At 40.5% G+C, this 27,437-nt stretch overlaps 3 protein-coding genes across 17 annotated transcripts in view; 2 read left to right on the forward strand and 1 right to left on the reverse strand.

Moving 5' to 3' along the window:
* The first annotated feature begins 524 nt into the window (after window positions 1–524).
* Window positions 525–5,500, forward strand: LOC109641600 (uncharacterized). The gene is made up of 7 exons (XM_020106113.2): window positions 525–1,293; window positions 1,703–1,803; window positions 2,526–2,705; window positions 3,318–3,425; window positions 3,641–3,773; window positions 4,024–4,146; window positions 4,586–5,500. The coding sequence occupies exons 2-7, from the start codon at window positions 1,705–1,707 to the stop codon at window positions 4,636–4,638; spliced, it is 696 nt and encodes a 231-aa protein (XP_019961672.2). The 5' UTR covers window positions 525–1,293; window positions 1,703–1,704; the 3' UTR covers window positions 4,639–5,500.
* Window positions 5,501–5,579: 79 nt separating this feature from the next.
* LOC109644414 (heterogeneous nuclear ribonucleoprotein C) lies at window positions 5,580–12,321 on the reverse strand. Of its 15 annotated transcripts, none has more exons than XM_020109799.2 (9): window positions 12,088–12,321; window positions 9,429–9,545; window positions 8,045–8,313; window positions 7,855–7,927; window positions 7,646–7,696; window positions 7,385–7,554; window positions 7,147–7,260; window positions 6,769–6,932; window positions 5,580–6,192 (listed from the first exon to the last, which is right to left on the reverse strand). In XM_020109799.2, the coding sequence occupies exons 2-9, from the start codon at window positions 9,431–9,433 to the stop codon at window positions 6,091–6,093; spliced, it is 948 nt and encodes a 315-aa protein (XP_019965358.1). In that variant the 5' UTR covers window positions 9,434–9,545; window positions 12,088–12,321; the 3' UTR covers window positions 5,580–6,090. The 15 variants fall into 15 exon arrangements, with proteins under 15 accessions (XP_019965358.1, XP_019965349.1, XP_069366784.1 ...); XM_020109790.2 differs by having other exon boundaries at window positions 6,769–6,935; window positions 12,088–12,246; XM_069510683.1 differs by having other exon boundaries at window positions 7,894–7,927; window positions 12,088–12,245.
* Window positions 12,322–17,091: 4,770 nt separating this feature from the next.
* The window catches only part of LOC109644406 (zinc finger protein GLIS1), a 37,081-nt gene continuing 26,735 nt past the window's right edge, over window positions 17,092–27,437 (forward strand). The window contains exon 1 of the mRNA XM_020109778.2: window positions 17,092–17,245. The gene's annotated coding sequence lies outside the window, so the exon portion shown is untranslated. The remainder of the gene's footprint in view (window positions 17,246–27,437) is intronic.

Genomic DNA, 27,437 nt, shown 5'->3' on the forward strand with positions numbered 1-27,437 from the left:
GAGTTGGTTGCGATGACTTAACTCAGTTTTGTTTGAGGTGACGTTCCAGAACTCAAAGTCTCATCACAGATCACATGCTGCCATGGAAACCGTAGCTCTGGTGACGTCCCCCTGGTTCCGTGATGATGAGCGATAACCTTTCTGGAATCAGGAAACTGTTGCATTTTATAATGTGCAGTAGTATTGTGTGACGGCATAGCAAAGTGATTAAGTGATTAAAAGTGTGTCAGACCTAAATTACCCGAATGAATTAAAGCAGGTACAAAGAAATCCAGACTTTTTTCTAGAACTCTGTGTTTCAGTCTTGTGGGTCACTCTGGTGAAGGCAGGCATTGAGTTCAAATTCACCAAATGGACTTTGAGCTCTCACAGTAGCTGCAGTTGTTCTGTTTTGAGATTTCTCCTGCTGTTTTCTTAAATGTCTTGAGGTTTATTGTTTCCTTGTTCTCGGTTGATCCGGGTGTTGGTCCGGTCACACCCTGTTCTCAGGCGCTCGTCATTTGATCAATATCAGGGAAACATTGACAGACTCTCAGTGGACGGTTTCTGTTTTCTTTGTTTATGGTATATTTGTGCTGTGTACTCTGTTGTTCTCTGAGGACGGTTGGGGCTGGAATCATGTTCCAAAACTTCAGCATCAGGAAACAAACTGTCTTTCCTGGAACACAGACAAACTAACCTGACTGGAGTGTGATGAGTCGGTCGGTCATGAGCAGGTGCCAGGATGGAAAATTACACTGTGCAATGTTCCGCTAATCAACGTAATATATGTCTATTACTAGTTTAAGTAGAAATAAACAGTGGAATTTAAAGTTGAGTTTGTCAATTAAGTGGATTCACGTTAACAAAGACATTATAGATTACATTTAATGTGTTTTTTTATTTTATTCATGTGTAACGTGGATGAACAGTTGAACATTAGTTCAATAATCCAAACTAAAGATTCTAAACAGAAATTCTTTGTGATATCAACAAATCTGCCTCCGAACAATGATGCAGCTAGTTTCCAATAAGGTGACGCAGACTCAGAGGTATTAACCTGCAGGACAGGTCATCAGTCAGCGGAATTCTCACAGAGACACGCCTTCTCCAGGATGCTGCAAAAAACCCAGTCTCCAGGCCCATTACCACCCACATCATCCACACACATCATCCACACACATCATCCACACACGTCTGCCGCACCAGCAGCTCGAGCATCAGCGCTGACGTCTGCACACACACTCAGAGGAGCGGAGACACCTGAACTCACAACATCACTCTAACTCCACAGGTCACTTTCACAGCTCAGAGGTGAGTCCCACAAAACTTAAAAAAAAAAAAAACACGTCTCTATTTCTCCTCTTTACTTTGCTGGTTGTCAGAAATCATTTTCACATCAAGTTCATTCTGAGGATTCGATTGAGAGTGATCAATCAAACCATGAGGATTTAAGACAATCGCATTTCCTTGAAAGCCAGAAATGTATTTGTAAATAGTGTGTGCCATTCACCAGGATTCTGTGGTGTTTAAATGTGAAGTTATTGGATATTAAATAAAAGTATGTTGGAGGAAATAGGTCGAAAAACCTGCTCCTCAAGAAATGTTTCCAGAAGTGGGTAAAATTATAATTATAAATATAAATATAATATAAAATAACTGTTTCAATAATAAGATTTGTACTATTTGCTCCATTTCTGTGTGTCTTGTGTCTCCCTGTCAGAAATGGAACGAGGTTTCTTCTTGTGGTTTGCTGCCGTGATGGTTTCCGTGGCACCAGGTGTCAAAGGAACAGCACATTTGTCATTTGCCAACAACACACAGGTTGGTTTTTCATTCCACTTAATGAACATCAATGTCATTTTGACCTTTGCAGTGTTTGCATATAAAATATTTGTTCAGCAAATATATTCACAATTTGACCAGCAGGTTCTACTGTTGGTTATTTGAGTGGACATGAACACAAATACTCACCAGCTGTAGTATCATGTTTATTTTTTAGGTTTATTAAATAATTCTTCTCTGTATATTTTGATGGTTTACAGAAATGTCAAAAATATTTTTAACCGACAACTAAACCATATTAATGCAGGGGTCAATGAACCTGTTACCTGTGAGTTATTATGGTCTCAAACTGGATTAAAGGAGCTCAAGATCCAAACCGGTTGGATTTTACATTTCTTCAAACCTGGGTGATTTCCTCAGACTTTACAAACGTCCTCCTCGTTGTGTGTTTCTCTTCGACTCAGCCACCACCATTTTTATTCATGTCGTGCAGTAAACATCACAAAACATGAAAATGTGGCGTCAGCAAGAATCGCTGACTCACCTCACTCGTCCTCTGACGGCTCTGGAGGAAAAACAACATTGAAGAAAATAACAGGATTTAGTCTCACATGCAAATAACTTAATTCTCAAGAGAATAATAATATATAAATTCTTAGATGTTTTTTCTTCATTGTGATCAACTACAAATGGCTGAAGCTGTTGATTGCCTTCTTTTGTGACTCGTACTGTACGTGAGTGTGTGTTTGTGTGTCTCACAGGTGAACATCACTCGAGAAGGTTGCGGAGACTCTAAACTGTGTTTGGAGGAACCAACCGAGTGTGACCCCGCAGGAAACGACACCTGTCTGTTTGGGTCTGTGGTCCTCGGAGCAGACCGGTCCATCCAACTCAGAGGGGAATCAGCGGGTTACATTGCACTGGGAATTAATGCGTCAGAGGTAAAACACACAAAGCTAGAATGACACAGCACACATTCCCAAAATACCAGTTTCCTCAATGTGCCAGACTTCTTTCATCAAGTTACGCCAATGTTAAAAATAAACGCTCTTCTTCACAATGTAAAAGTTTGACTGATCCAGATGTGCACCAGAACTTTACTGGGATCTTTCCTGACCCACACTGCATCCTTCCAAGTGTTGTGTTAACCCGTCCGGTTGGTTTTGCGTTAATGTCAGACAAACAGACAAAAACACAACCTCCTTGGTGGAGACAATGCAAAGCCGATGAGATAATTGAAGACATTAAATGTACTACAGGCAATCTCCAACACAAAAAAAGGTCAAAATAGCAAATGCTGTTTGCTAAAATGTTCATTAAAAAGAGCATTAAAAAGAAAAAGCAAACAAGGCTTATCTCAATGACCTCTTCCTCTTCCTCAAATCCAACACTTTAGATTTACACAGACGACACTGGCTCCGACAAACAGACAAAACAGGAAGAGTTGGAAACTTGAACAAGTGTCTTATAACATCTTTGAATCATTGACGACTGTGACAAGTAGCACCTCGGCATGAGGAAATAATCTAATCCTTCACCTCCTCTGCCCTCAGGGAACCACCATGCTTTTCGTCTGTGCTCAGAACGCCTCGGACAATGGGACGTTCTTCTTCCGCACAATGAAGATCGACACCGACAATCAGCTCAGTCCACAGGAGACGGTGAGGTCTTACCTCTACTCACAGAGGAATTACCTAAGATATGCTTAATCACCCTCCATACATGATGTGAAACTGGAAGAACACAAAGTGAAATACACTTCAGGATGATTTGTTTATATTACTTGAACTTTAAATTTTTTGAACACAAATTCGAAAAGGTTTCAAGTTTATTTTCATTTATCTGAGCTCATGTTAGTTGAATGTCACTTTTTCAGAGAGTGACAGAAATCCGAGGTTTGGTGAACAGCGACGTGATCCAGTGCGAGTTTGACATCCCTGATGTGAACGGCATCAGGAACAGCTTTGAAACCCTCACGTTCCTTCTGGGGACGGGTAGTTTTAACGGAAGTGAGTGGACACACACTCACAGATTCTCTTATATCATTTAAATCCCTTTTTTTTTTAATCATTACCAGAGTAGAAAATAATCTTTTCTGTGGTTTGTTCTATTCAAAAATGTCCAATCAATCGTGGTTTTCATCTTCCCGCCAAACAATCAACAAACAATTCTCATCATATTTCATCGTTAGTTGTACAGTAACATAAATGAAATGTCACGTCATGTTTCCATGTTCTTACTCTTGGTTTTATTCTTCAGCTACATTCGGTTTGTTCAACATCTCCCTGAGCAGGAGCCTGAACATCACCGTCAACACCACAGCCACACCCACAACAGCAGGAGCCACAACAGCAGGAGCCAGTAGCGTTGTCCGCTCATATGGTAAACAACAAACATCCACTGGAAACATGTTCACAAACACAACACAACTTAGCTCACAATCACAATCACAATCACAACCAGAACAACACCATCTCCACCACCTGAGAAAACGTGGCATCTTTAAACTTGGTTGAAGTTCTTCTTAAAGGGTTAGTTCACAAAAATGAACATTCTGTCATGGAGCGTTCAATTTCAGGTTATTTCTCCAGCTTTTAATTCCTCAGTTTCTGCTTAAACACAAAATTAGACTCGTTAATGCTGAGCAACACAAAGAACAATTAGTGATTACCTCCAATGGGGAAACTCAGACAAATGTCAAAACCAAAAACAGTGTTCATGTCCTTATACCACTGGATGTTAAATGAGACTTTTATTAAAGATGATTGTGATGATTTCTTAAGACTTTAACTGACGAACGTCTCTTCTCTCTCTCCGGTAGCTCTGCTTCTCCTGCTGAGCGTCGTCACACTGTCCGTCACACAGAGAGCTTGAGAGAGTCCAGACGAAGGCTGAGGCCTGAAGACGTGTACGCAGGTTTAATGCACGGAGGAAGACTGGGTGTTCGCAAACTGTACACATGTTAAACTGGACTTATTGTTTTACTTTGTGCACCTTCGGCTTAAACGGCAGCAGAAACCGATGATGACTCAGAAGGTATCTGAGGGTTTTTCTGACTAAATAATTCTTTAATTCGTTGTATTTTCATTCTACTTCCCCGAAGTTGTTTCCCTCTTTGTACCACAAGCACTGTCTGCAAATACAAACTTGCAGAGCTGCAAAAACCAGCTCAGGCTCCCCCCCCCCCCCCCCCTCTATCTTGGCAGTGACACATTCAATGGAAAGTCGACCCCAAACAGTTTTAATACTCTCAGGTGAATGTATTGTGACTGTGAAATACACGTTGATGGTACGAGTGGGAAAAATGCCCGAGTGACCAGAGCCGATGCTGTCGGAGAAATGAACTCCATCGTTAACTGAAGCTTTGAGGACTCGACTGAGATTAATTATAGGAAAAATCAATAACTTTTGTTTGTGGGCTTTTAAATGTCAGTTCTTTTGTTTCTTGTTGGCAACAGAGAGTTTCTTTGTTGGTAAAAATGTTTTTTAATGCACAAAGATTTATTTGTTTCTATGATTTTTACATTTACTTTGACGGCACGAAATCAAGTTTCGTATCTTGCTAAACAAAACCGAGCTTTTGTTCCTGGGACGACTTAACTACTGTAAAACAGAGCATTTCTCAGAACCACCAACTTTAAAAGACTCGAAAAGATCCTGATGTGATGAGTTGATTCTGAATTGTATTTATATGTGATTTTAAAAACAATTTAATAAAAGCTTAATTAATATGAAATGCAATTTAGTCATTTTCATTTTTTCACCCCCAGAAATCAACAATATAGTTTGTGGAAAAACAGACACTAGGGCCCAACCGCTTTTAATATTTTATTGCAATTTATTTCTTTACAGTTAAACATAAATGGAATAGTATAAAAAACTGACATTAACATACAGACACACAAGGTCAAACAAACTCACTGATGAGGAAAAGACATTGAACCTAAAAATCGTATCTCGTAGCTGAATTTGGGGCCTTGCATTGAGACATGTCCGTCGAGCTGTCGTCTCTGAGAACATTAGGTGTCCATTTCTCTGCCTTCGCCTGAAGACAAGTAACGACTCAGTAAAAACACAAAAACCAAAAACTACAGCTAGCTATTCCTGTGACAGTGATAGTGGACAACTGACGAAAGTAACAAAAAGAATTATAAATCAGTTTCAGGGACAATGGAACGACATTGTGTGTGCACCATGCTTGTTTGTGTGTGTGTGTGTGTGTGTGTGTACACATTTGCCTTTTGTATCTACAATGAGTGTTAAAACAGAGTCCGAGCTCCTGTTGGAAGCTGTGTAGCGCTGCACGTGTTGACGTCCGCTCGTCGCCTACGAGTCGTCTTCACCGTTGACACTGTCAGCATCATCGTCACCTTCCACATGCTCGCCTTCCTCCTCTTCATCGTCTTCGTCTTCATCATCCCTCTTCACCTGCACAGTTAATATTGAAGTTTAACCAACAAACAGCCTGATGTTTCATTTCTCTCTTCACATTGGAAATACGTTTATTAAATTAATTTAGGGTTTTAACTGGATGACACAGGAATGTTTCTTTTCAGTAAATAGAAACAGGTTTTGTTGTCTGTAGGTTTTTTATTTGTTATTATAATTATTTTATACGGCTACAAAGATAAATCCCTGTGCAATAATGTGTAGCTGTGTATTTGTCCATGTTCGATGTGTTTGATGATATTTGAGTTAAATTAAAAGTTCACAAAGTGCTTATCAATTAGATTTACTGCAATTTTAGACAAAAATCTTTGACGCAACACAAATGTTATGAACGGCCGGGTCAGAGCCCGTTTTACCAAATCAGCAACTTCCATTAGCAACATGAGATCATTCATCTCTGCGGTAATTTTGATGTTTAACTCATCAGCATGAGCGTTTAAAAGCCCTGAGAGACTCATATTTATCTGTAATTTGCGAGCAACTAGAATTCACGAAACCCGAGGCTGCCAGCATTTACAATTTGTGTGGAAACTGCTTTGCTGGATGAAGTCTCACCTCATCCTCCTCCAGCAGGTCGCCCTCCTCTTCCTCATCCTCTTCCTCCTCGTCTGAGTCGTTCATTTCCTGGCTCTCTCTCTCCCTCTTCATTCCATCATCCTTCTTGTTGCTTGAGTGAGGTGGTGAAGTCACTTCTCCTGGCTCAGGTTTTATGCTCTTAGCTTCTGCCAAACACGGAGACACTTTCAGAAATGATCTATTATATGAAATTAAGTCACGAGAAGAACTCTGGGTTGTTTCTGAACAAAAGCAGCTGCCTCTGGTGACAGTATGACAGATTTTAGTTTACAAAATACCTGGTTAAGTACAAGATTATTATTATTATTATTTTTAATACATCCTGCGTCGGTCAGACATAAAAAGTTTCGCCCGTACCCGACTTCTTGCTGTGGTCCTTCTCCATGCGCTCCAGGCTGTCCAGCAGGTCATCCACTTTGCTTTTGATTTGGGTCAACTCCCGCTTGATGGTCTGCAGCTCATCCACTTTCACTGCAGAGAAAAGTGAAAATAGATCTAAATTCACACAAAGAGACTTTGGCAGCTGACCTCCCCATTTCTAGCGAGTGATTAATGAAGCCGTGGATAATGTTGCAGGAGGCAGTGAAACACTCACTTGTTCTGGACGAAGACATCCTCTGGCTGCTCTTGGAGGAGGAGGAGAAGCTGCTCTTGGTTCGCCGGCTGCTTCCTCCGCTGAGGCTGACCCGTGGGCGCTTGGACGGGATCACGGCCCGCGACAAAGGAGGAGGGGGAGCAGGAACACGGGACGGGTACGAATACATTCTGGCAACAAAGACAACAACAAAAATATGTAATTTCATTGTGACGTGTTTTTTGTATTTTTCTTTTTCAAACCAGGAAATATTTTACTCACCTGTCGTAATAATCTCTTTGAAAGTCATAGTCGAGGTCAAATGAGGAACTGCTGTTTAGGACGAATAATAAGAAAGTGTCAGGAAGGAAATGTGATGAAGTGACAGTGTTTATATATCCTCTAGATAAGTCTGTCGTTTCATGTAAGGTGAGTTTTAGCTCTGTGGTGTAACAGCAGTGACATATATGTATATTATCATGCCGAGTGACCTGTACATGTCTCCAGCGGAGCGTTTAGTGGTTTTTGACCTGTGTGGTTTGGGTTCTCCAGCCAGGTTGATGTCTGAGGAATAAAAAAAGACAGACAGATCAGTACATGGCTTAAATCAAGTGCCTTTAGATTGTGGACGAAATGTGCCTTTTTATTTTACTTTTCAAAAAGTTAAAAATGAATCCTAACCAAGCACTTGTCCGACTATCATCCTCCCATCCTCTCCAGTGACAGCAGCCCGGGCATTCCTCTCGTTGGAGAACTGGACGAAGGCGTAGCCCTTGTGGACGGAGCAGCCTACGATCTTGCCGTACTTGGTGAAGATGGCCTCGACGTCTGCCTTGGTGACGAGCAGGGTGTTGAGGTTGCCGATGAAGACCCTGGAGTTGAGGGAGCGTTGGTCGGTCTTGTTGGTGACGTTGCTGCTGGCCATCAGGCTGGATGTGGTGGGTGAACGACTAGTGAGAAGACACACACACACAGACAAATCCCACATTTAGTAGCGTGCGTGAGCAACCTTCACCCGTCCCTTCACCTCCTCCTCTCATTGAGGTGTAGGAGTCTCCAGCTGTAGGGTCTGTGGACCAGGACGGACATGATCAGGAGGGTTCCCTGGGAAACTAAGAAGGTTAAATCAAAATAAAGTAGTGCAGATGATAAAGGAGAAAACTGCAGGATGTTGAGGTTCACTGTTATTGTTGTAACGAAAGGCATGTGTCCTAACTATTATATATTTCATTAGTTGGTGGATTATACTTAAAAGCATTTTTTGAGGCCTGCAATAAACTCACACTGTGAAGAAGTGAGAAGCTGTTCTTAAATATTTAGTCCCTAACACAAAAGATGAGTTCTCTCTTAAGAACAAACAGTCTCTTTGTTCTATCGACGCCTGACAAGCTGCAGCTGCTTCTTTATATCATGTTATTATATTAGGACATAAAATGTCACTAGGTCAATATGTTGAGCTGAACACTGGGTTGAACATTAACCTGATCACAAAGCATCCGGAAAACAAGGATCCAATACTTTACACACACATCATTTTCTGTGTGGCTAATTTTAAAGACAGAATGACAGTATCACTGAGACACTTACTGAAATCTTTATATTACTGTTGTACCTAAATAAGACAGATGAACTTCTGAGTGAGGCAACCAACTCATTTTCAAGACTTTCACAGATTTAATGTAACCTCCTCCACCTGAGCGACTGACCGCCGATAACCACCTGAATATTTTGATGTAATATTAACTGGCTGATTAAGAATCACAGAGCAGGTCAACAATGTGAACATTATATTCATGTTTTCTAAGCAAGTAGTAGAATATTAATATACTAACAGAGCCCAGGGTGCCTTCATTATGTCTTTTATTGTCTGAACAATTGAAAAAGAGCTGACCAGACCTGCTCTATCTATTGAACAGGGCATGGTACCACTAATCTAATAGACCCAGGAAACGGTGTGACGCTCAGTGGAGCTCGGAGCCCTCATACAGGAAAACATAACAGTAGTGGCATCAACAGTGAACCTTTCCCCCCGGCCTGACAGGGGGCCTAAACATTCATCACTCACTCCATAGCGTCTGTGTGCAGGGCTGTCGTCTGTCTGTCTGTCTGATGTTTGACACTGTGGCCTGGGTTCAGTTTGGGCTGGTGTCTCGACCTTCACCTTCGCCCCTCGCGATTTATACTGAGGCGACAGAAAACACACCTCAGTCAAGCGGACAGGGTTATCTTGTACCAAGTCTTACCTGGTTGGAGTGTGTGTCTGTGTGTAGAAGTCAGTGATGAGGCAAACACAAATACACGTCTAAAAACGAGGGGTGCGTCGCCAAGAAAATCCCGATACAACTAGCCAAGCTGGAACTGCAACCTGAGCCAAATACATGTGCAAGTGCAATATCTCATGATGTACGATGTGTGAAGTGACAAAATACTGAGGTGCACGTTTAGGAGACAAACCTAAGCCTGAAACTAAACACAAAGGAGACAAATCCATTTGATTCATATGTATAAAAGAGAAGGCCCTCGTATGCTTGTGTTTGTGTATGGTTGTAGGTCAGAGGGGAGAAGATGAAGCCCTTTAACAGAGTAATGTCAGCCAAGGATCAACTTGGACCACAACTCTAGTGTGTAAAGGTAAATCCTTAAAATCATTATCTCTACCTCTCAATATCTCAAACTGACTAATCATGTTTATATTTGGACAAACTGAAATCAAATGTAAACAACTGAAGCGACTAAACCTTAAAGTTTTGTCAATTCTAAATTTGTAGTCTTCATGTTTCATTCTCCTTTAACATGGAGGGATATTAGTGTGGAGTGGCATCATGTTTTACAGGTTAGCAGGTTTATTTATGATGTATAAATAAATCAAAAGTTCATGTGGGGTATGACTATGAGATAAATACATGTGCTATGTGATTATTCTGGACCTAATACATTTGAACCATCTTTACCTGACTAATTAAAAATGAGGAAACATGAATTTACTGCTGGGATGCAGAATAACTTTATACTTCAATAGGACGTCTTTTTAGTGTCCTCTAAATCTGAAGAACTCTAAACGCAACACAATGCAATTCATGTTCTTCTTCACAGTTAAGCTGCCACAGAAACAAGGAAAAAGAGGCCTGGAATTATTTGAAAGGGAACAATAACTAGCAGTACTAGAATCACTTGTGTAATGGTAACTGCAACCCGATAAATGGCAGAGAATTGAAGAGGAGATTCAGCAATACAAGTTTTTGACTGACTACTGTGAATTTCTGTAAAATAATACACGTGCAACTCCACACAAAAGCCTCCAGCATGTACAATCAACTGATGCGCTAGTCGACTAGATGTAATAGTACCGGTTTCATAGACATTTCCCAACAGCCCACAACCACATACAAGTGCAACTTGCGATGTAACCGTCCACAGACACATTTTGTAAGTGACATGTTCGTGCTTTTAATCCCTTCTAAAGTTTTTTTTAAAGGATCTACAGATGCCCTGGTCCTGATTGTCCAATTATCCAGTGATTAATTTGACAGTATTTCCACTCGATTACTAATTAAAGACTAAATGTGGCTTTGAGGCATTTGTCACATGAGACATTTCCACACAGCAGAGGAAGCTCGTGTGTTAGTGAGGACACTGCTGGTGGCTGAGTTCAATTCAAGCGTCCCAATGATTCATGTGATGTATTTTCTACCTGGTGGAAGTCAACATGTCTGCTGTGAACCAGGGGGGGGGGGGGGGGGGGGTTGATCAGGATAACACATAAACAGCCATTATACTCGTTCAGTTTAACAAGGTTTAATTTTTCTTTTTTTTAATGTGTATGTGCAACGTTCAGCAACAAAACTGTGCAGCCTCCTCCCCAAAAAAAAAATATATATCACTCTTCATCATGGAAGGAGAAAAACAAAACACGAGGAAAAATCTACTCCACATCAAAAACACACTGACTGAGAGAACCAAAGTCTGGAGGGGGGGGGGGGGCATGAAAAATTACCTAAACCATCCACAACACACCCGCCCTGGACCCCGACAGCGCCACCACCAGGCCTCACAGTGACACAACGGGGCCTGCGCTAGCCTCGGGGGCTCAAAGCCGGCTGGCATGATGGCTAACGTTAGCCCAGCACAACTCGAAAAGCATTGGAGGGGTGGGGGGGGGGGTGGGAAAAATACACAGCAATCAGAACCAGTCCCTCCGCTTGCAAAAACCAAAACCTGCAAAATGCTGATAAACCGTGCAGCCGATAATCTGCGATCGGTCGTGGACCAGGACCAAGCTGCGACTATCACACCAAAAAGAGCCGTTTAGCTAGGTTAGCTAGCTGGTGGGGCTGGCGGAGGAAAAAAAACAGATCAGTCCCGTCAAGGAAAAGTCTTCACAACCAACGCTAGAAAAACAAAACGTGAATGAAACCTTCGTCGTGTTTGTTTGTTTTTGTTTGACTAAAAACCACAAGCAGCCTTCGTGTGTATTGAGGGGGGGAGGGGGGGGGGGGGGGGGACGGGCGTCTCTCTCTCTCTGTCTTTCTCCCCGAGTTAGCTAAGCTAGCTAGCTACCTCGCTAGCTAGCACATCGCGTTCTGTCCGCTGGCGAAACAGCAAAAATTAAAAAAAAAAGAAGAAGAAAAAAAAAAAAAAAAAAAATGAGGACACCGTGGAGAAAAATCCAAAAAGAAAAGAAAAAGGAAGGAAAAATGAAAAATGTCTTGGAACAAAATACTCACCGCGACCTGAACGAGTAAAATGTCTTGCGCTCGGTAAAATCGTTAATTAGTTCGTCCGTTCGCAGCACCGGCGGTTCGCCCCCCTGCGCAGCGAGCTAGCTTTCTTCTAGCCACCGAGCTAACGCGATGCTAAGCGGCGATGGCGCAGCAGCGGACAGGAGCGCTGGGTTTGAGTCGAGGAGCGGTGCGCGGGAGCGGGGTCGCCTGCGTCGGCGGCGTCACACGAGAAACCCCGCCCCCTGCTGGCGCCGGTGTGACCTGGTGAGTAAAACGCACCCACCCGCGCTGTTTAAAAAAAATCCTCCCTCCAGAAATTAAAGAGATTAAAACTTTATCTTCTACTACATCTACTCACGTGTACTTGGTGTGGAGGTACTTTTACTTCACCTGGGTATTTTCCTGTCACGTCAATAGTTAGATTGAAAAATACTTTATTTGCTTTTAATACTTTTACATTATCTGAAAACTTTAATTGCTTTAAAAAAATTAAGACAAAACACAAGAGGAGCTAATAGAACTGTGATGCCTCGTTTATTGATTAAACTACTCCACAGAATGTGCACGTGAAGATGAAACTATCTGCTGATCAACTGATTTGTAAATGGACACAAAATCAACCATGAATAACTCATAGTGATGCATTGATCATCGTTTTGATTATTATAATTATTTAAGTCATTTTCATGCAAAAATGTGGAACCTTTCGTGTCTCCAACTTCTGGAGATTTAGTTCATTTTGCTTTAAAAAAGATTGAAACCATACATTGATTTTTAATAATGTTGAAGTGATTCAAATTTCTCTTTCTGTCTCTATTTATTTATTTTTACAAAAAAAAAAGGCATTTACAAAATAATCGAGGAGAGCAGGAGCTTAATGGGATTTACTGTCGTTTGGGTGAATTTTGCTGATAGAACATCGCTATTTCTAGTGATTTCTCTCATTGTGATTCTCATGGACGCAGAAGCTGCCTGAATATATATGAAAATAAACTGACAAAATATAAAACACATTTTCTAAATGGAAACTTTGGATCCTAAACAAGCAGCAGAAATCTGCTAAATGAAATTATTTAGTGTCTGATTTGGACAAAAAATGTTATTCAATAACACATCACTGGATCTTGACATGAAAATCTCACTGGATTTAGACATCCTTCTGAGAGAGGGACCTGCTGCTGTATGAGCACTTTCAACCAGGGGAGGGTGGTGTTGTTATAAAGATAAATGCAGGGTGATACTGGGACTGATGGAAAACACCATCATTTGGCAGGTGTTTAAATATTTTGACCTGAACGGTTCGTCCCAACACACGAGTGACCACGAGGCAGCGTACTGTCGTCAGTGCAGGCCAGGTGTATGTGGTAGAAGAAGAAGAAAGAAAGAATGAAAGAAAGGTGGCAGAAGCAAAGGGAGGGAGACAGGATGTTTTTGGAGGGAGAAATGAGATGGAGAGAAGAAACAATGACATCAAGACTCAGATTTGGAAACACATGACTTTGCAAAAAATAGGAAAACCTGAGACAGGAAAATGTGGTTATTGTGGGCAAGAGGAAACGTTTTGTTCATCGTGTCATAGTATCTGAAATATGAGCAGGAAAGAATGCAGCTAGTTGAAAACCTTGGCAAGATGAAAGTAAACCATGATCAAAGAGATATCCTATGAAACAAACCAAAAAGCAAGTGTTATCGAATACTACTTCATTATCTTAGAAAAACAAATATAATTGACAGAATATTTTTTTCTTTAACTCAATAGAATAGATAATATGATTAGAGAAACACAAAAGTAATACAATTCAGAAAGCTTCAATGCGATATTACATTTTTTCTAAATGCAACAATTCTCTATTTGTATGCTACGGAAATAAACAAACAAAAAGAGCTCCAGGTAGGAAGGCAGGTGATCAGAGGTGGGAGCTCACTGAGGACATCTAGTGTACAGGTAGAACAGGGCTTTTCTATGAAAGGTGTGAAATGAGGAGACTGTTTGAAATGCAGCCATATCTGCTCACAACCCTCTGGTACAGGTTGCATATGTTTTTAGATCGTGGGCTCTTCACCAAAGACCCGTTTTAGATTCTCACTTTCAATTAATCTGTCAAATATTTTATGAAAATCTTGTTTTGCCTTTAACCGACCGAACAAAATCCCCCAAACCTCCAGTTCACTTCCATACAAAGCCATGAATCATTGAATTTGAGAAGCGACACGTGTCTTAAACAATAAATCAATCATCAAGTCAGGTTGGTGACTGATTTTCTCTTTAATGGACAAATAGTTTCGTAACTCTGTTCAGCATTTCACAAAACACTGAAAGCAAAGACAACAAAAACACGTGTAACAGATTTTATTGGTCTCATTATCAATGATATTACGACCCCCTTGGATTTACACTGGATTTATACATTCAAAAATACAAATTATATTAGACAAAACCCCTCATTTAAAACGTCATGTTAAAAACAATGGATGGAGCACATGCACTGCAACTAATCATCAACTCAAACTGGTCTCGTTTGAATCATTGTTTCCAGCGACACATTCAGAGTTTATTTGTGTTTATTTGAGTTGATCTCATTCTACTGAAGGCCCCTTCTTCTCACCGCAGACATTTTGATACGTCACAGTAGGAAAGGCGCAGATGTAGTTAATAAAGTTAATGGAGGCTGAATTGCCTTTTAGCTGCTTCAGCTCCAGGGTGCTGGTATTGTTCATGCTGCCTCGCACTGTCACACTGTCAGGTCTTACTGGGACACTTGGAAAGAACAGAGCCATTGTTAATGTTATTAGTAACAACTGTTCTTTCCCTGCTGTGACAAGATGAAATGTCTGCAGTGAGAAGAAGAGGCTTTTTTAATATTTCCGAATGACTTTACTGCACCTGAGGAGGGAGGGAGACAGAATGGCAACTGAGCGAAAGCAGTCCCAGCTGTTTTCTGTCTCCAGTTAGGAGATGAAACCCTCGACAATGTCTCAATTTTTCACGGAGAATATGTTCTTTTGTGGATTGTTTTCCCCCCATCTGGTTTCACTTTGAGCGGCGTCCCAGTGGACTTGTTTACAGCTCTTTGCATCATCTCAGGAATCAGGAATACAACTCAGACTCTCAGTTTCCCTGTTGAATCAGATACGCAGATGAAAGCTTCCTCTGTTTGTTTGCCTTCTTCGTGTGTTTCTGTTCGTCTCAACAGGGATGAGGTGAGGGTCAGGCGTTTGACAGGTTGTCACGCATGATGTCCAAGTTCTGATGAGATTTCTGCAAATGTGGAAAAGGATTATACTTCATTGACGCCAGTGCATGTAGCGAGGGGAGGGTGATATTTCGTATTAATTGCAGAGATACAATAGGAAATTCTGGAAAAGGTCAATGCTGAGCACAACAAACACACTGAGCACAAAATTATAGGGATACACTGGAAATAAAAATACCGTGAAGTGAAACAGGACCCATGTGAACCCACTATTAAGTACTAAAGACACTGTCAGTTATTATGTAGGAAAATTATTAAATCATAGGGGAGACGCAGATACAAACAGCGTGTTATATATATTTGCCTGACATTTGTTTTCGCGCACATTTGAATCAATTGTAAATTTGTTCTTTTACAAACAGACATTTCAATATGAGATCAGCAGGAGCCGAAAAAGTCAACCACCAAAATTTGATTAATGACGGACTCGCTTTTAATGCTAAGCTGCACGCACGCCAAGGTTTGTTTCAACACGTGGAAAGAAGGAAAATTAATGTGATGCCATTAAAAATGTATCAAGAAGTTCAAAAAAGTAAATCACCATAAATCTGAAATCGAATATTAATGATTTATGATCATGTTTTTAATAAATATTGATAAAAGGGGATCATTGTGTGGATCGAAGTCACACGCAGGTCTGAGCTGCTTCACTTCAACGGCAGAAACAACAGTTATGATCAAACATATCAGCACAATAAAAGTCCTTCTGGATGATTGGTAAAAATATTACAGCAACACCACAAGTGTTAGAAATACTTTAATGTACACTCACAATGTAAATGCAAACAATGTCATTAATGTAATTGAACAGTGCAATCAACTTGTTGGATTAATGTAATATAGTGTAATATTTTGTATGTTTATCATATTTTGTATGTGATTACTTAATCTATTATTATAAGTATTTCATCTCCAAGGTAACTATAGCTGTCAGGTGATGTAATATACGCAGGGCCGTGTTAACCTCTGTGGGGTGCTGCACTTTTTGTCTCTTTAAGAATAAACTTCTCATCATAGTGAAACGTTCCCCCGGTGGAAAGTGACTATGGTATATGTGTATGTATATATGCATATGTAGGCTGTGTGTATGTGTAGGTTATACAGACAGATAGATAGATAGATAGACAGACAGACAGACAGACAGACAGACAGACAGATAGATAGATAGATAGATAGATAGATAGATAGATAGATAGATAGACAGACAGACAGACAGATAGATAGACAGATAGACAGACAGATGGTTAGATTGACAGACAGACAGACAGACAGACAGACAGACAGACAGACAGATAGATAGATAGATAGACAGATGGTTAGATTGACAGACAGACAGACAGACAGACAGATAGATAGATAGACAGATGGTTAGATTGACAGACAGACAGACAGACAGACAGACAGATAGATAGACAGATAGACAGACAGATGGTTAGATTGACAGACAGACAGACAGACAGACAGACAGACAGACAGACAGACAGATAGATAGATAGATAGACAGATGGTTAGATTGACAGACAGACAGACAGACAGACAGATAGATAGATAGACAGATGGTTAGATTGACAGACAGACAGACAGACAGACAGACAGATAGATAGACAGATAGACAGACAGATGGTTAGATTGACAGACAGACAGACAGACAGACAGATGGATGGATGGATGGATGGATGGATGGATGGACAGACAAACAGACAGACAGATAGACAAACTGCTGCGCACACTCATTCTCATTCTGTTTGATTAGGAAAAAAAGGGGTGTGCGTGTCACTGTGCACGCGCGCAGCAGAGCAGATGCAGCCAGTCGGGCGCGCGCTGCGGAGACGGTGGGAAGCACAGTCCGCGTGCAGCCTGCGCGAGGCACAGACGGACCCACGAGCCGTGGACGATGACACGAGACGGTAAGAAGAGCTGTGTTTTTAAAATAGAGCTGGTGAACAAGTTGTGTTGGTTCTGTTGTAGATTTATAACTTTGCTTTTATCCAGATTGAATGTTTTAATTAATTAATTAATTAATCAAACACCCAGTCTGTTGAATACAGAAGTTTAAATGCAGTTAGTACTTTGTAATGACAGGAGCCACTGTTTGCTGGATGTGCAGTAATGTCACTAACCTGTCAGAGTTCATGATGAATGAAGAAAGATCTCCTCAGACCCAAGAAAACACTTGGACAAACTTTAGTTAAGAGATGTTATCATCAGCTCTGATTACACAATAACTGGCTTTTATTGTGCAACCAGGATTTTTTAGGAAGGCAATTATTAGACATGCTGCTATATACTGCAGTGAACTCTTACCCAAATGGTTCCCTGTGATATTTTTCCCTCTTATTGCTTGTGGGACTCTTCCTTTCCACTCCTCTGCAGTCCACTGATTTATGTAATGTGGCTGGAATGAAAAGTGCTGCGCAGGGGGTGGAAATCTGGCTTAGTGAGATTCAAACAGATGAGGAGGCTTGTTTTAATCATTAGTCTCATGGTATCACTGACATGGAGCTTGTGCTGGGGAATCAGGGTTTATGGTCGCAGGCATGGGCCAGAGATCCCATTGCACAGAGGTGTGTGCAGCGAGGTTTGAATCACACTTAATTTTATTATTTACCCAATTCAGTCTTAAGTGGCTATCGCATCAGTAGTAAATATGTTTCGTGCCGTTCCGTAGAAGCACAATATTGCCCTTATATGCCATTGGGAGGTTGATCAGGTTGTTGATCAATACCAGTGACTCAGCGATTATTTTAACAGATGCTCAGATTGTTTGTTCAAGCGCTCAGATGGAGCACGGCGAGCCAAGATTTGTTTCGCCCTGAAATATTGTTTGCCCTGGCACTGCGTGTTCGCCTCAATTTCACACCAGGGGAAGAAAATAATAAAAAGCATTTCAGATTTTGGGGAGTGTTTTCCTATCGCTGACTTTTCAAAATGTAAACAATGGTTTCAAAACATGTCATTGGATTTCAAGTTGAAGTATGGGCCTCAAAGCCGGATCATTGGTTCTATACGAGATGTGAGGCGTAACAATATTTGGCTTTAATTTAGTGGATGTTGCATGAGGCAAATATTTAAACACTCAACAAGAAACAAGGTTGAAATGAGACTACGCTGCCAGAGAAACACTCCTGTCAAGCTTTACTGCTAATTCTTCACCTTGGAATCAACAAAACAACCATGTGGACTTTGACATGCTTGCTCTTTCTCGAGCTCTCAGTCGTGCCACATGGACTTGATCAGGGTGTTCAAAGTTGACAGTTCATTCTCGGTTTTTATACACATTTTGAATAAGCTTTTTAGAAATCAGGGAAGCAAAAGCAGGAAGGTTTCGTGCAAATTGGGGTTTGGCTAATTGGAGTGTCTAAATTGACCGTATGGTCGTTTGTCTCTGTGTGTCAGCCCTGCGTCCTGTGCAGGGTGGACCTCACCTCTCGTTGTTTTCCAGGTGTCCATCTTAGAGTAATCTTTGTCGTACGGTTCTGGTCCATTCATTGTATCTGCCAACGTCTGATCTCTAGCACCGAACTCTGGCTCTTAATCTTCTAGTAAAGTTTACCTTCTTGAAGATGGTAACTTCTTGTAAAGGTTTTTACTTTTGCTTAGCGTAAAGACCGGAACGGAGGAAACGGCTAGCTTCGTTCTGTCCACACTTCAGCACTAAACAATCGTATAAACCAGCTGATGGAAAAAACACCTGCTGATCCTAATCTTCTCTTTTTGGCAGTTTGATTAAGACTGAAGCAACACTTGGATGGAAACAACTCATCAGTGTAATTCCCTTGGGTGGCCAGTAGAGGTCTTATTAAGTCACGACCTTGTTGCTAATGCTTCTTTAATACTTGTGTTTATATTGCGTAGAGTGGGATGACCTCATGTATTTAATTAAGGTTTCAAAGTCACACAGAGATTCGGGTCATATGGGACGTATTAGTGTTAGGCAAGAAATAAATGTACTTTCTCTTACATAAATATTTGTGATCATGTCTCTAAAGAAACTTCTCTGAGTCTAAATTGGTCGAATCCGATCTCTTGCCTGTTGGAACTCGACAGCTCTGTGTGTTCAGAAACGGTTTCGCCTTGTGTTTTTTCACAGCCGCCAGGTCCCCACATACCTTTCATGGACATTAACCGTGATTGCCCTACAAGCGGAGCTCGTTTTGGTTTGGTTCAGAAATGTTATTTCTGGCCAGAGGTGCGTGCTCTTTTGCAACACCGAGGGTGACACAGCTGGGTAATATGACCCGCTGAGCATCGGAGGTAACTGTTTCGACATTGTTGCTGGTGTGTGTTGTATGGGCTGTATACTGCGGGCCAACGTCCTCTTAAATCATGTTTACTCGGAAAATTATTACAACTCCCAGAACTTTTCTTCTGAGCACAGTCCAGTGAATTAGTGGGATTATAGAAGTTCCAGTTAATACATGGAGGGCAGTTTATCGCTATGATTATAAACTCCAGATTCTTTGCTCGGGGTAATTCTCACAATACAGGAATGGAAAACAAATGTATTGAAGAAGTGTGTGTGTGTGTTTGGCTCAGGTTTGAAACCATATTTTAGTTGAAGGCAAACCTTTTTTTTTCATCTTCTTGGCTGAATGATTCATTGATTTACTGCTGGATTTTCATCATATCCTTTAATTAAAGTTCAAACACCACAATGTAAAAATAAGACATTGCAAGTTTAGTTCCTGTTTTGATATTTAAGTGCAAAGTATTGAATTGAATGTTCACATTGTTGATTGGTTGATTTATTGCTGCAGGTGATCCAGGTGATGCTTGGATCAGCTGCGTCCTTCAGAGGACGAGGTCTACACAGATCACAAAGGCCGTGTCTTTGTGATCTGTGTAGACTGCGAAGGCCAAACAATAATTAGATTCTTGTCTGCGCAGGATTTCCAATCCGTCACCAGCTTAAAGTTGTACCTTTAAATAGCAGTTTGGCCGTCAAATCCCTACTGTCTTCCCTTTAACACTTGTAGCATCAGCTATTTGACTCGAAGCGTGACACTTATTTAAAAATATCTCAGACTCTGATTTATCTTTGATGTTTGCCGCCATAGTGTCTTTCTGAAAAGCGATTAATCACCGGTGCACAATGAGTCCTGTTATAGGTTGACCCAAGAATGATCCACCCTTTGGATTCTTTGTTTCTCGGGAAAGAAAGGACACATTTGAAGGAGCCTCCAAAAAAAGGACCGCTTAGTTTCGCCGCTGTGTTGCAATCATATTTAAATGCGGCCTCCGCAGGATGCAGCCCCTGAATTGGTACACTGCTACTGACCTTTTCATGAGCTGTGCTGTCCAGTTGTTGGGCAGTTCAGTTTGCAGCCATGATTGATTCTCTTAGGTTCTGTTAAATCTCTTGAAGTTAATCACTATGTTTCCTTCATTCTGCTGAACGTGCACATAGAGAAATGTACAGGAAATGATGGGAGAGAGAGAGAGACGTGTAAAAATCTATGTCTGTACCGATCAGCACATAATTGCGGCAGACATCACCCCTTTCTGATAAGGGACCATTTACACAGGGTTTATATACTGTAATTAGTGGATTTATTAATGCTTAACAAGTCACTCATGCTTCATACATGTGTGATAAAAAAGTTACGAAGAGCTTTTGTGTTGCCAGTTTGCAGAAAATCAACCTCAAGTACAAAACCTTTCTTGTCTTTTTAGTCAGCATCCTTCATTGGACTAAATGGGACTGATTTATGTCCATTTGGGGGCAATGGGACAAGCTGAAAACACAATACTGACATATTTTATTAAAGCATATTTAATGTATAAAGTTGCCATGTTGAACATCCAGCATAGAGACAATGAGCAACATTGCATAGATAGCATGAATACAGTTTTTTTTTTTATCCATCCGATGAATGTAAGTCCAATATTCACTCTCTTTTTAACTTTGAATCCTGTGGGAATAATCCTGCTCATTAGCTGCTCAAGTGTCCAAAGTGTTCACCAGTTGGCTGTTAAGATTTTCTGTTTGCTGTTCGGTGCAGAGCAGCTAATGTACAGTACAGAGCTTTCTGAGCTGCAAACAGCTTCGCACATGAGAGAGCTGAAAGCAAACCAGAAAATTAAAGTGGTGGGCGGTAAAACCAAAACAATGATCCAAAATAGATCCAGAGAGGGTTGAGCTACAAAGCTGCTTATATTTCACTGTTGGCTTGTCACTTTGAGAAGCCTCTTTCATATCAGTCATTTAATCTATTATCAAAATAAACAAAACTGATTGTCTTTGCACTTCTGCAAGTTAAGACATTTTAAAAGCCTCTTCACTCCGTTGAATCCAGCTTGATAAAACTGTTGATTGTTCTGTTCCCTGAGTGTTTATATTTTAAAATGGGGACACAAGGCTTTTATAAAGGATAACACAATAACGCTAACTCGTTTATTTCCCATGAGGTCCTCACTGGGAGGCTGGAGTTGCAGCAGCGAGGGAGTTGAGAGTTTGATCAAATCAACACAACAGCAATTAAGAATATTGCAGCATATTGTTGATATTGCTTAACCGGGCGGAGTAGTCCAAGAAAAATTAGGAAATTAGTTTTTCAAAATAAATGTATACGTCTTGCAGGGCATAGAGCCACGGCCAGTAGCAACGTCATGTTCTGCTTTTGCATTAGTTTGTCTTGGGACACGTTCACTGCAGAGAGGACCAGACTCAATGTAGAGGCAGTTGCTGTTTTAAAGTTAAATATTATTGTTGGGAGTCACCAAAGACTAACATACAAGCATAACAAATACAGCAGTTGAATAAGAGTGATCTGTCAAGATTAATGACGTTGCACAGAATCGGCGCCGCAGACGTGCAGGCACAGCTTCCCTCGTTTCATCCACTCCTGCAGGAATTTACACTTCGGAGTTTTCCGAAAAAAAAATCAAAGAGGGGTTTCAAAGAGTTCTGGAGCCGCGCTGGAGACGCAGGGAGTGATGTGACCAGTGGGTTTTCAGTGATTGTTGGTTTGTGGAGTTTAGAGTGTTGTTTTGGCTTGAACACATGTTGTAAAGTTACGATTACAGCCCGGGCCAACTGTGTGTTTTGGAGTGCAAATCTTTTTAATAAGCTTTTTTCTTTCTTATTGTACTGTCCTGGCTCCAGTCGCTCCCCTCTCGTCCCACATGAATTGGCAGTTTGATTCCATTAATTTCACTGTCCTGTGGAGAGAGCTATTGTTATTTGTTAGCAGTGGTTTGGCACAACAACGTGAGCCTGACACAACCGCATCCTCAGCGGACTTCTTTCCCCTTTTTCTACATCCTCCTCCATTTCTCTACAAATAAATTAATAAGTAAACACAGGCACCTGTGGTGGGTATTACTGTAATTAACAGTAGTTAACTTTTTATACCACAAGTAGAGTTTATTTTCTTAGCGTACAGTAATCACAGTGAGAAGTTTTCGCATTGAGAACATATTTCTGTCTTTTTAGGTTTTCATTAAATCTGAGACAAATGCGAAGAGACATTTAAATCTTCACTGTAAAAACTATTGCTCAACTTACTTAAATCCTAAAGTGGAGGATTTTGAGTGAATGCAGTAGAGAAATTCTCGCTCTGCATTGGGAACACATGCGGTGGCTGTGGCTCAGGAGGTAGAGCAGGTCTATCCACTAGCCAGAAGGTCGGTGGTTCTATCCCCAGCCCCTTAAGTCTTCTCGCTGAAGTGTCCTTGGGCAAGACACTGAACCCTAAACTGCCCCTGACGACTGTGTGTGATGGAAAAAGAGCTCCGTGTAGAGATGCTGTGTGAATGAAACTTGTAAAGTGCAAAAGAAATGAACAGAACATGTAAGATTTAATTTGGGAAACTTAACTGAAAATGGTCTTCGTATGGATTCTACTGGTTAAACCCTGGTCAGCAGTTACATTTGAATTCTTTGTGTTTAGAGCTCCATATATTAAAGTTATTAAAGATGAATGATCAATACTAAAGATGATCTGTCGTCACATCGGATTCTTTTTTTTTTCAAAACATTGGATATTGAGTTTCCCTCAAAACTAAAAAATCTACTCCAGACATTTTCAGTTTTTCCTAACTCACAGTGACGTTGGTCGAACAGCTTCAGAAACCAACTCCTTCCACAGATTTGAGGGGGGGGGGGCTGTCATGTCAAGTGCAAGTTAACACAATGATGAGTGCTGGATGAGAAGAACCAGTTCAGCTCAGCAGTGCAATAATCAAATTAAAATAAAAGCCAAGTAGGAAGAGCTTTAATATTTAAAAAAAATCAAATACAATACTAAAAAACTATAAAATGCAATTACATCATGAGACAACAGAAGAGCACAAATGTGAGAGTAACATTTTACAGATGCAAACGATGAAATGATTAAAACGCTCAGTAAGAGCAGAGCTGGATTAAACGTAAACAAACAAAGAAAAATAAAAAGTCCACACGCTGACATTTCTACTGCAGACAGAGAGTGAGCAGCTGTGCAGAGGAGAGAGAGGGCTTTTCTCTGTAGTCGTGTTTTTGTACAATATTTACACAACTATTTCTGTCACTTCATGTGCGAACATCCAAGTGCAACACTGTGGATGTTTGTTGAGAGTCTGAAATATGCTCCATTATCCCCTGATTTAAAGTTTAGTGCACGTCCCTCCTCTTCATAACCACCTCAGCTTTTCAACATTTCCATTTTGACCTTTCAGAGCAACTGCAAACACTTTTAATCTCCAGTGTGGTCACACAACAAGTCTCACAAACTAACCCTGACAACAGATTACTGTGTTAAAACATAATTATTTGGTGTTTGTGTTGTAAATCTCCTTTCAAAAGCTTTAAGTGACTTATAGAAACTTTATGAGTTCATTTCCTCACTAACGATTTATATATCTGATAATGAGTTTCTGCAGATTCCCTCTGTGAGCACATTAACACTCAGGAAACAGGATATTTATCCAATCTCAAAAGATCTAAGTGTAAAGAGGCGTTTAAGACAGATGGAAATCTGATTCCTCAAACCACCTCTGGAGGTGGATTCAGACTCTATGTTCCAGATGTTGAAACGGTTGAAGATGCATCTGTCTCTCTCTCGAATGAATCTTCACCTCTCTCATAGTGTCACTGCTCTGTATCAGTATCTACTGTCTCTCCAGGGTCTAACTCGTCTGTCTGAATGTTAACTGCAGCACAAGACTCTTCTTGTCTTTCTTAGACAGTCTTCTTCTCTTTCTCTCACAGTTGACTCACAAATTGGTTTTTGGCCACTTGGGGGCGATAGGACGAGCAGAAAACACTGATATATATTAAAGCATAAAGAATATATTTAAAGTATAAAGTTGTCGTGGTGAACATCCATCTAAAATTACACTGAAATTAATTACTATTAAACAAAATCAGCGATTTCTACATATACAATAAAATACAAGGAACTCAGAGCTGTGGTTGAGTTTATCTGATCCCTGATCAGTTTAATCCCTGGATCATCTGTCCGGCAAGAGCACGATGAGTAAGAGTCTGATACAGATGAGAATTATTCCGTGTTGTGTTTGTGACAGTTAATGAATAGTTGTTGGCTGAGCTGTTATTGATGTTACTAAGCTATTAGAGCGTGGGAGTTATTATTCTTCATCTGGCTGTTACCAAACAGCTGGGCTGAATCCAAAAGTCCAGATTTCACCACATCTGCCGGATTCACAGACTCTAAAATCCCAGGACGTCAACGAGATCTGACAAATCCACAATTCATCAAGTTCACAAGGGACTTGGAGCAAACGTTCTGCAGACCAGAGGGTTCCCATTGGTTTGAAACTTATTAAGGATGTGAAAATAAAATATTAATAATACATGAAAAATGTTATAGTCAAAAGCAATTTTTCATTTCTGTAAATCTGAAATTAAATCTTTTGTGGTCATAAGAGCCGACAATGGTGTCGGGGGTGATGTAAAAATGATCTTGTGATCTCTGCAGCGGAGTTAATACGTCACTTCCTGCCTCTGTCTGCTGCACCCGGCTGCTCCAGCTCTCGCCTGAAAATGGCTTAATGTTGTAATGCTGCTTTAATTTTATTAATTACGTATAATGATAATAACTTTAATCTACATGGCAGCTTTTGAAACAGCCGTTACAAAGTGCTTCACAAAGTGGACAAGTAAAATGAAGAATACAAAAATAATCAAAGACAGGAAGCAAATTAATAACATGTCATTTAAAATCAAATGCAGCAAATGATACAGGATAATATCTCAAATCAAAGACAGCAGATAAATAATGACACATCATTCATAAGTTAGTACAAAAGAAGAGGAAGTAATAGGAAAAGAACAATTAAGTCAAAGCCATTTGGTAAAAGTTAGATTAGAGGGATGAAGTTTGTTCAGCCAACAAGATAATTAACTTGTCTTGTCAATAAGATGGAATCAAGCTTTCAATAAAGTTTTCAGCCTCCACGTCCCTGACTGTTCCCTTCAGTACGACTCCTCCGTGCTTGTTGTGTGAAACTGATTTTCCCGTGACATCATATGGACGAGTGCTGGAAAGTGTTGCCTGACTAATCTACTGGCTAAAAAACTAATGAGTCACCAAACACACACTATAAAAAGACCCCTGGATGTAAAACATAATCTACTTTCAAAAGCTTTCTTAGACCGAATACCACCCAAAATCTGTTTGGAAAGACACGCTGGAGTCGGCCAGTACCCACCACACCAGACTCTGTCCGCCGGCAAAGAGTTTTAACAGACGTCTAGTGAAGCTGCTCCTATTTCAAGACGCTGGCAGACAGGCCGGTGGAGTCCGAGTCGAGTCTATAGGCCGCCGCCGCTGCTGCTGCTGGCCGCTCCGCTGTATCTGGTTCACGGGCTCTGCTCACACTGTCTTGTGGTTTGGACTGGGCCACTGTCATTTCACTGGAATTTCCTGCCATCTGCACTCAGCCAGAGTTTCTCACAGATTCGCACCTGCTTGTAAACGTTAAGGTCGGCCAGGAGGAGAGGACGCAGGGATAGGTGAGAGCTGACGGAGACAGTTTTAGAAATAATTCACAGAAAAGGGGACTTGTTTGGGAAGGAAACATACAGTTTGGTGGACAACTGAGGATGAGACACAAAGATGAGATAATGGGTTTTAACACTGGCCACTGGGACAATTAAATTGTGTTCTGTGTTTTAATAAAACATCTGAATTAAAGGAAATTCTGAGGACTTTAGTCTAATTTAAAACAAAGTGTTGATATATATAAATAGTATGGAAAATGAATGGTTTTCTAAGGATTTAACAATTCAGATATAACTTGAACTAATTTGTGAGTTTTAAAAGTTAAAGTTTCTTTCATTTAGACAGAGCCAGGCTTCTTTCACTTGTTTCCAGCATTATTTTGCTAAACTAAGCTAAGCTAAGCTAACTGGCTGTTGGTTGTAGCTTTTTATTTAGCGTATAGAAGTAGCACCAATCTCTAAATGTTGAACTGTTCCTTTTGAATTAAGGCCTGAAGTACAATTTAAATAATTAAAAGTAGTCTGCTCATCCATTAGTCTTTATTTGGATAAATCTTAACTCATTCATATATTTTATTTTGTATAGTTTGTGTCATTTAATCTGTAACAGATCGAAAATCTGTAACAAATGAAAATTAATTAATCAATTAATTGAAGTCTGAAATATATCAAGTATCTACAGAATATTTCAAATAAATAAATAAATGAAGTACCACTAAACATGTGGTGTCCTTCCTGTGTGTGTGTGTGTTGTAGAAAATGGACAATGCCCAGTTTTTATATGCGGATCCATCCAGTGAAAACAAACACTGTCAGCTGCTGTTAACTTGGAGATTGCACATTTCTAAAACTGCTATTTGAAGAATGAAGGATCTCACCATAGAGGACGAGTCCCGGGAGTGTCAGTGAGTCTCAAGTTAATATCCAGAGAAACTTCACACCAGGAAGAAATGCCTGAATCCTTATTCCACAACACGTTCTTATTTTGAGCAACATGAGTCTGCGTTGTTCAGTTTACTTTGACCCAAAATCTGAAAAGTGCCAAAGAATTGTTTTCTGGCCGCAAATGGCCAAACAGTGTTATTACACATCATCATGAAAATGATCGGATTTATCGAAACAGCCGAGGATATTTTAGCTCCGCAGACACAACA

Source organism: Paralichthys olivaceus, chromosome 16 (genome assembly GCF_024713975.1).
Source record: "Paralichthys olivaceus isolate ysfri-2021 chromosome 16, ASM2471397v2, whole genome shotgun sequence".
NCBI classification, from domain to species: domain Eukaryota; kingdom Metazoa; phylum Chordata; class Actinopteri; order Pleuronectiformes; family Paralichthyidae; genus Paralichthys; species Paralichthys olivaceus.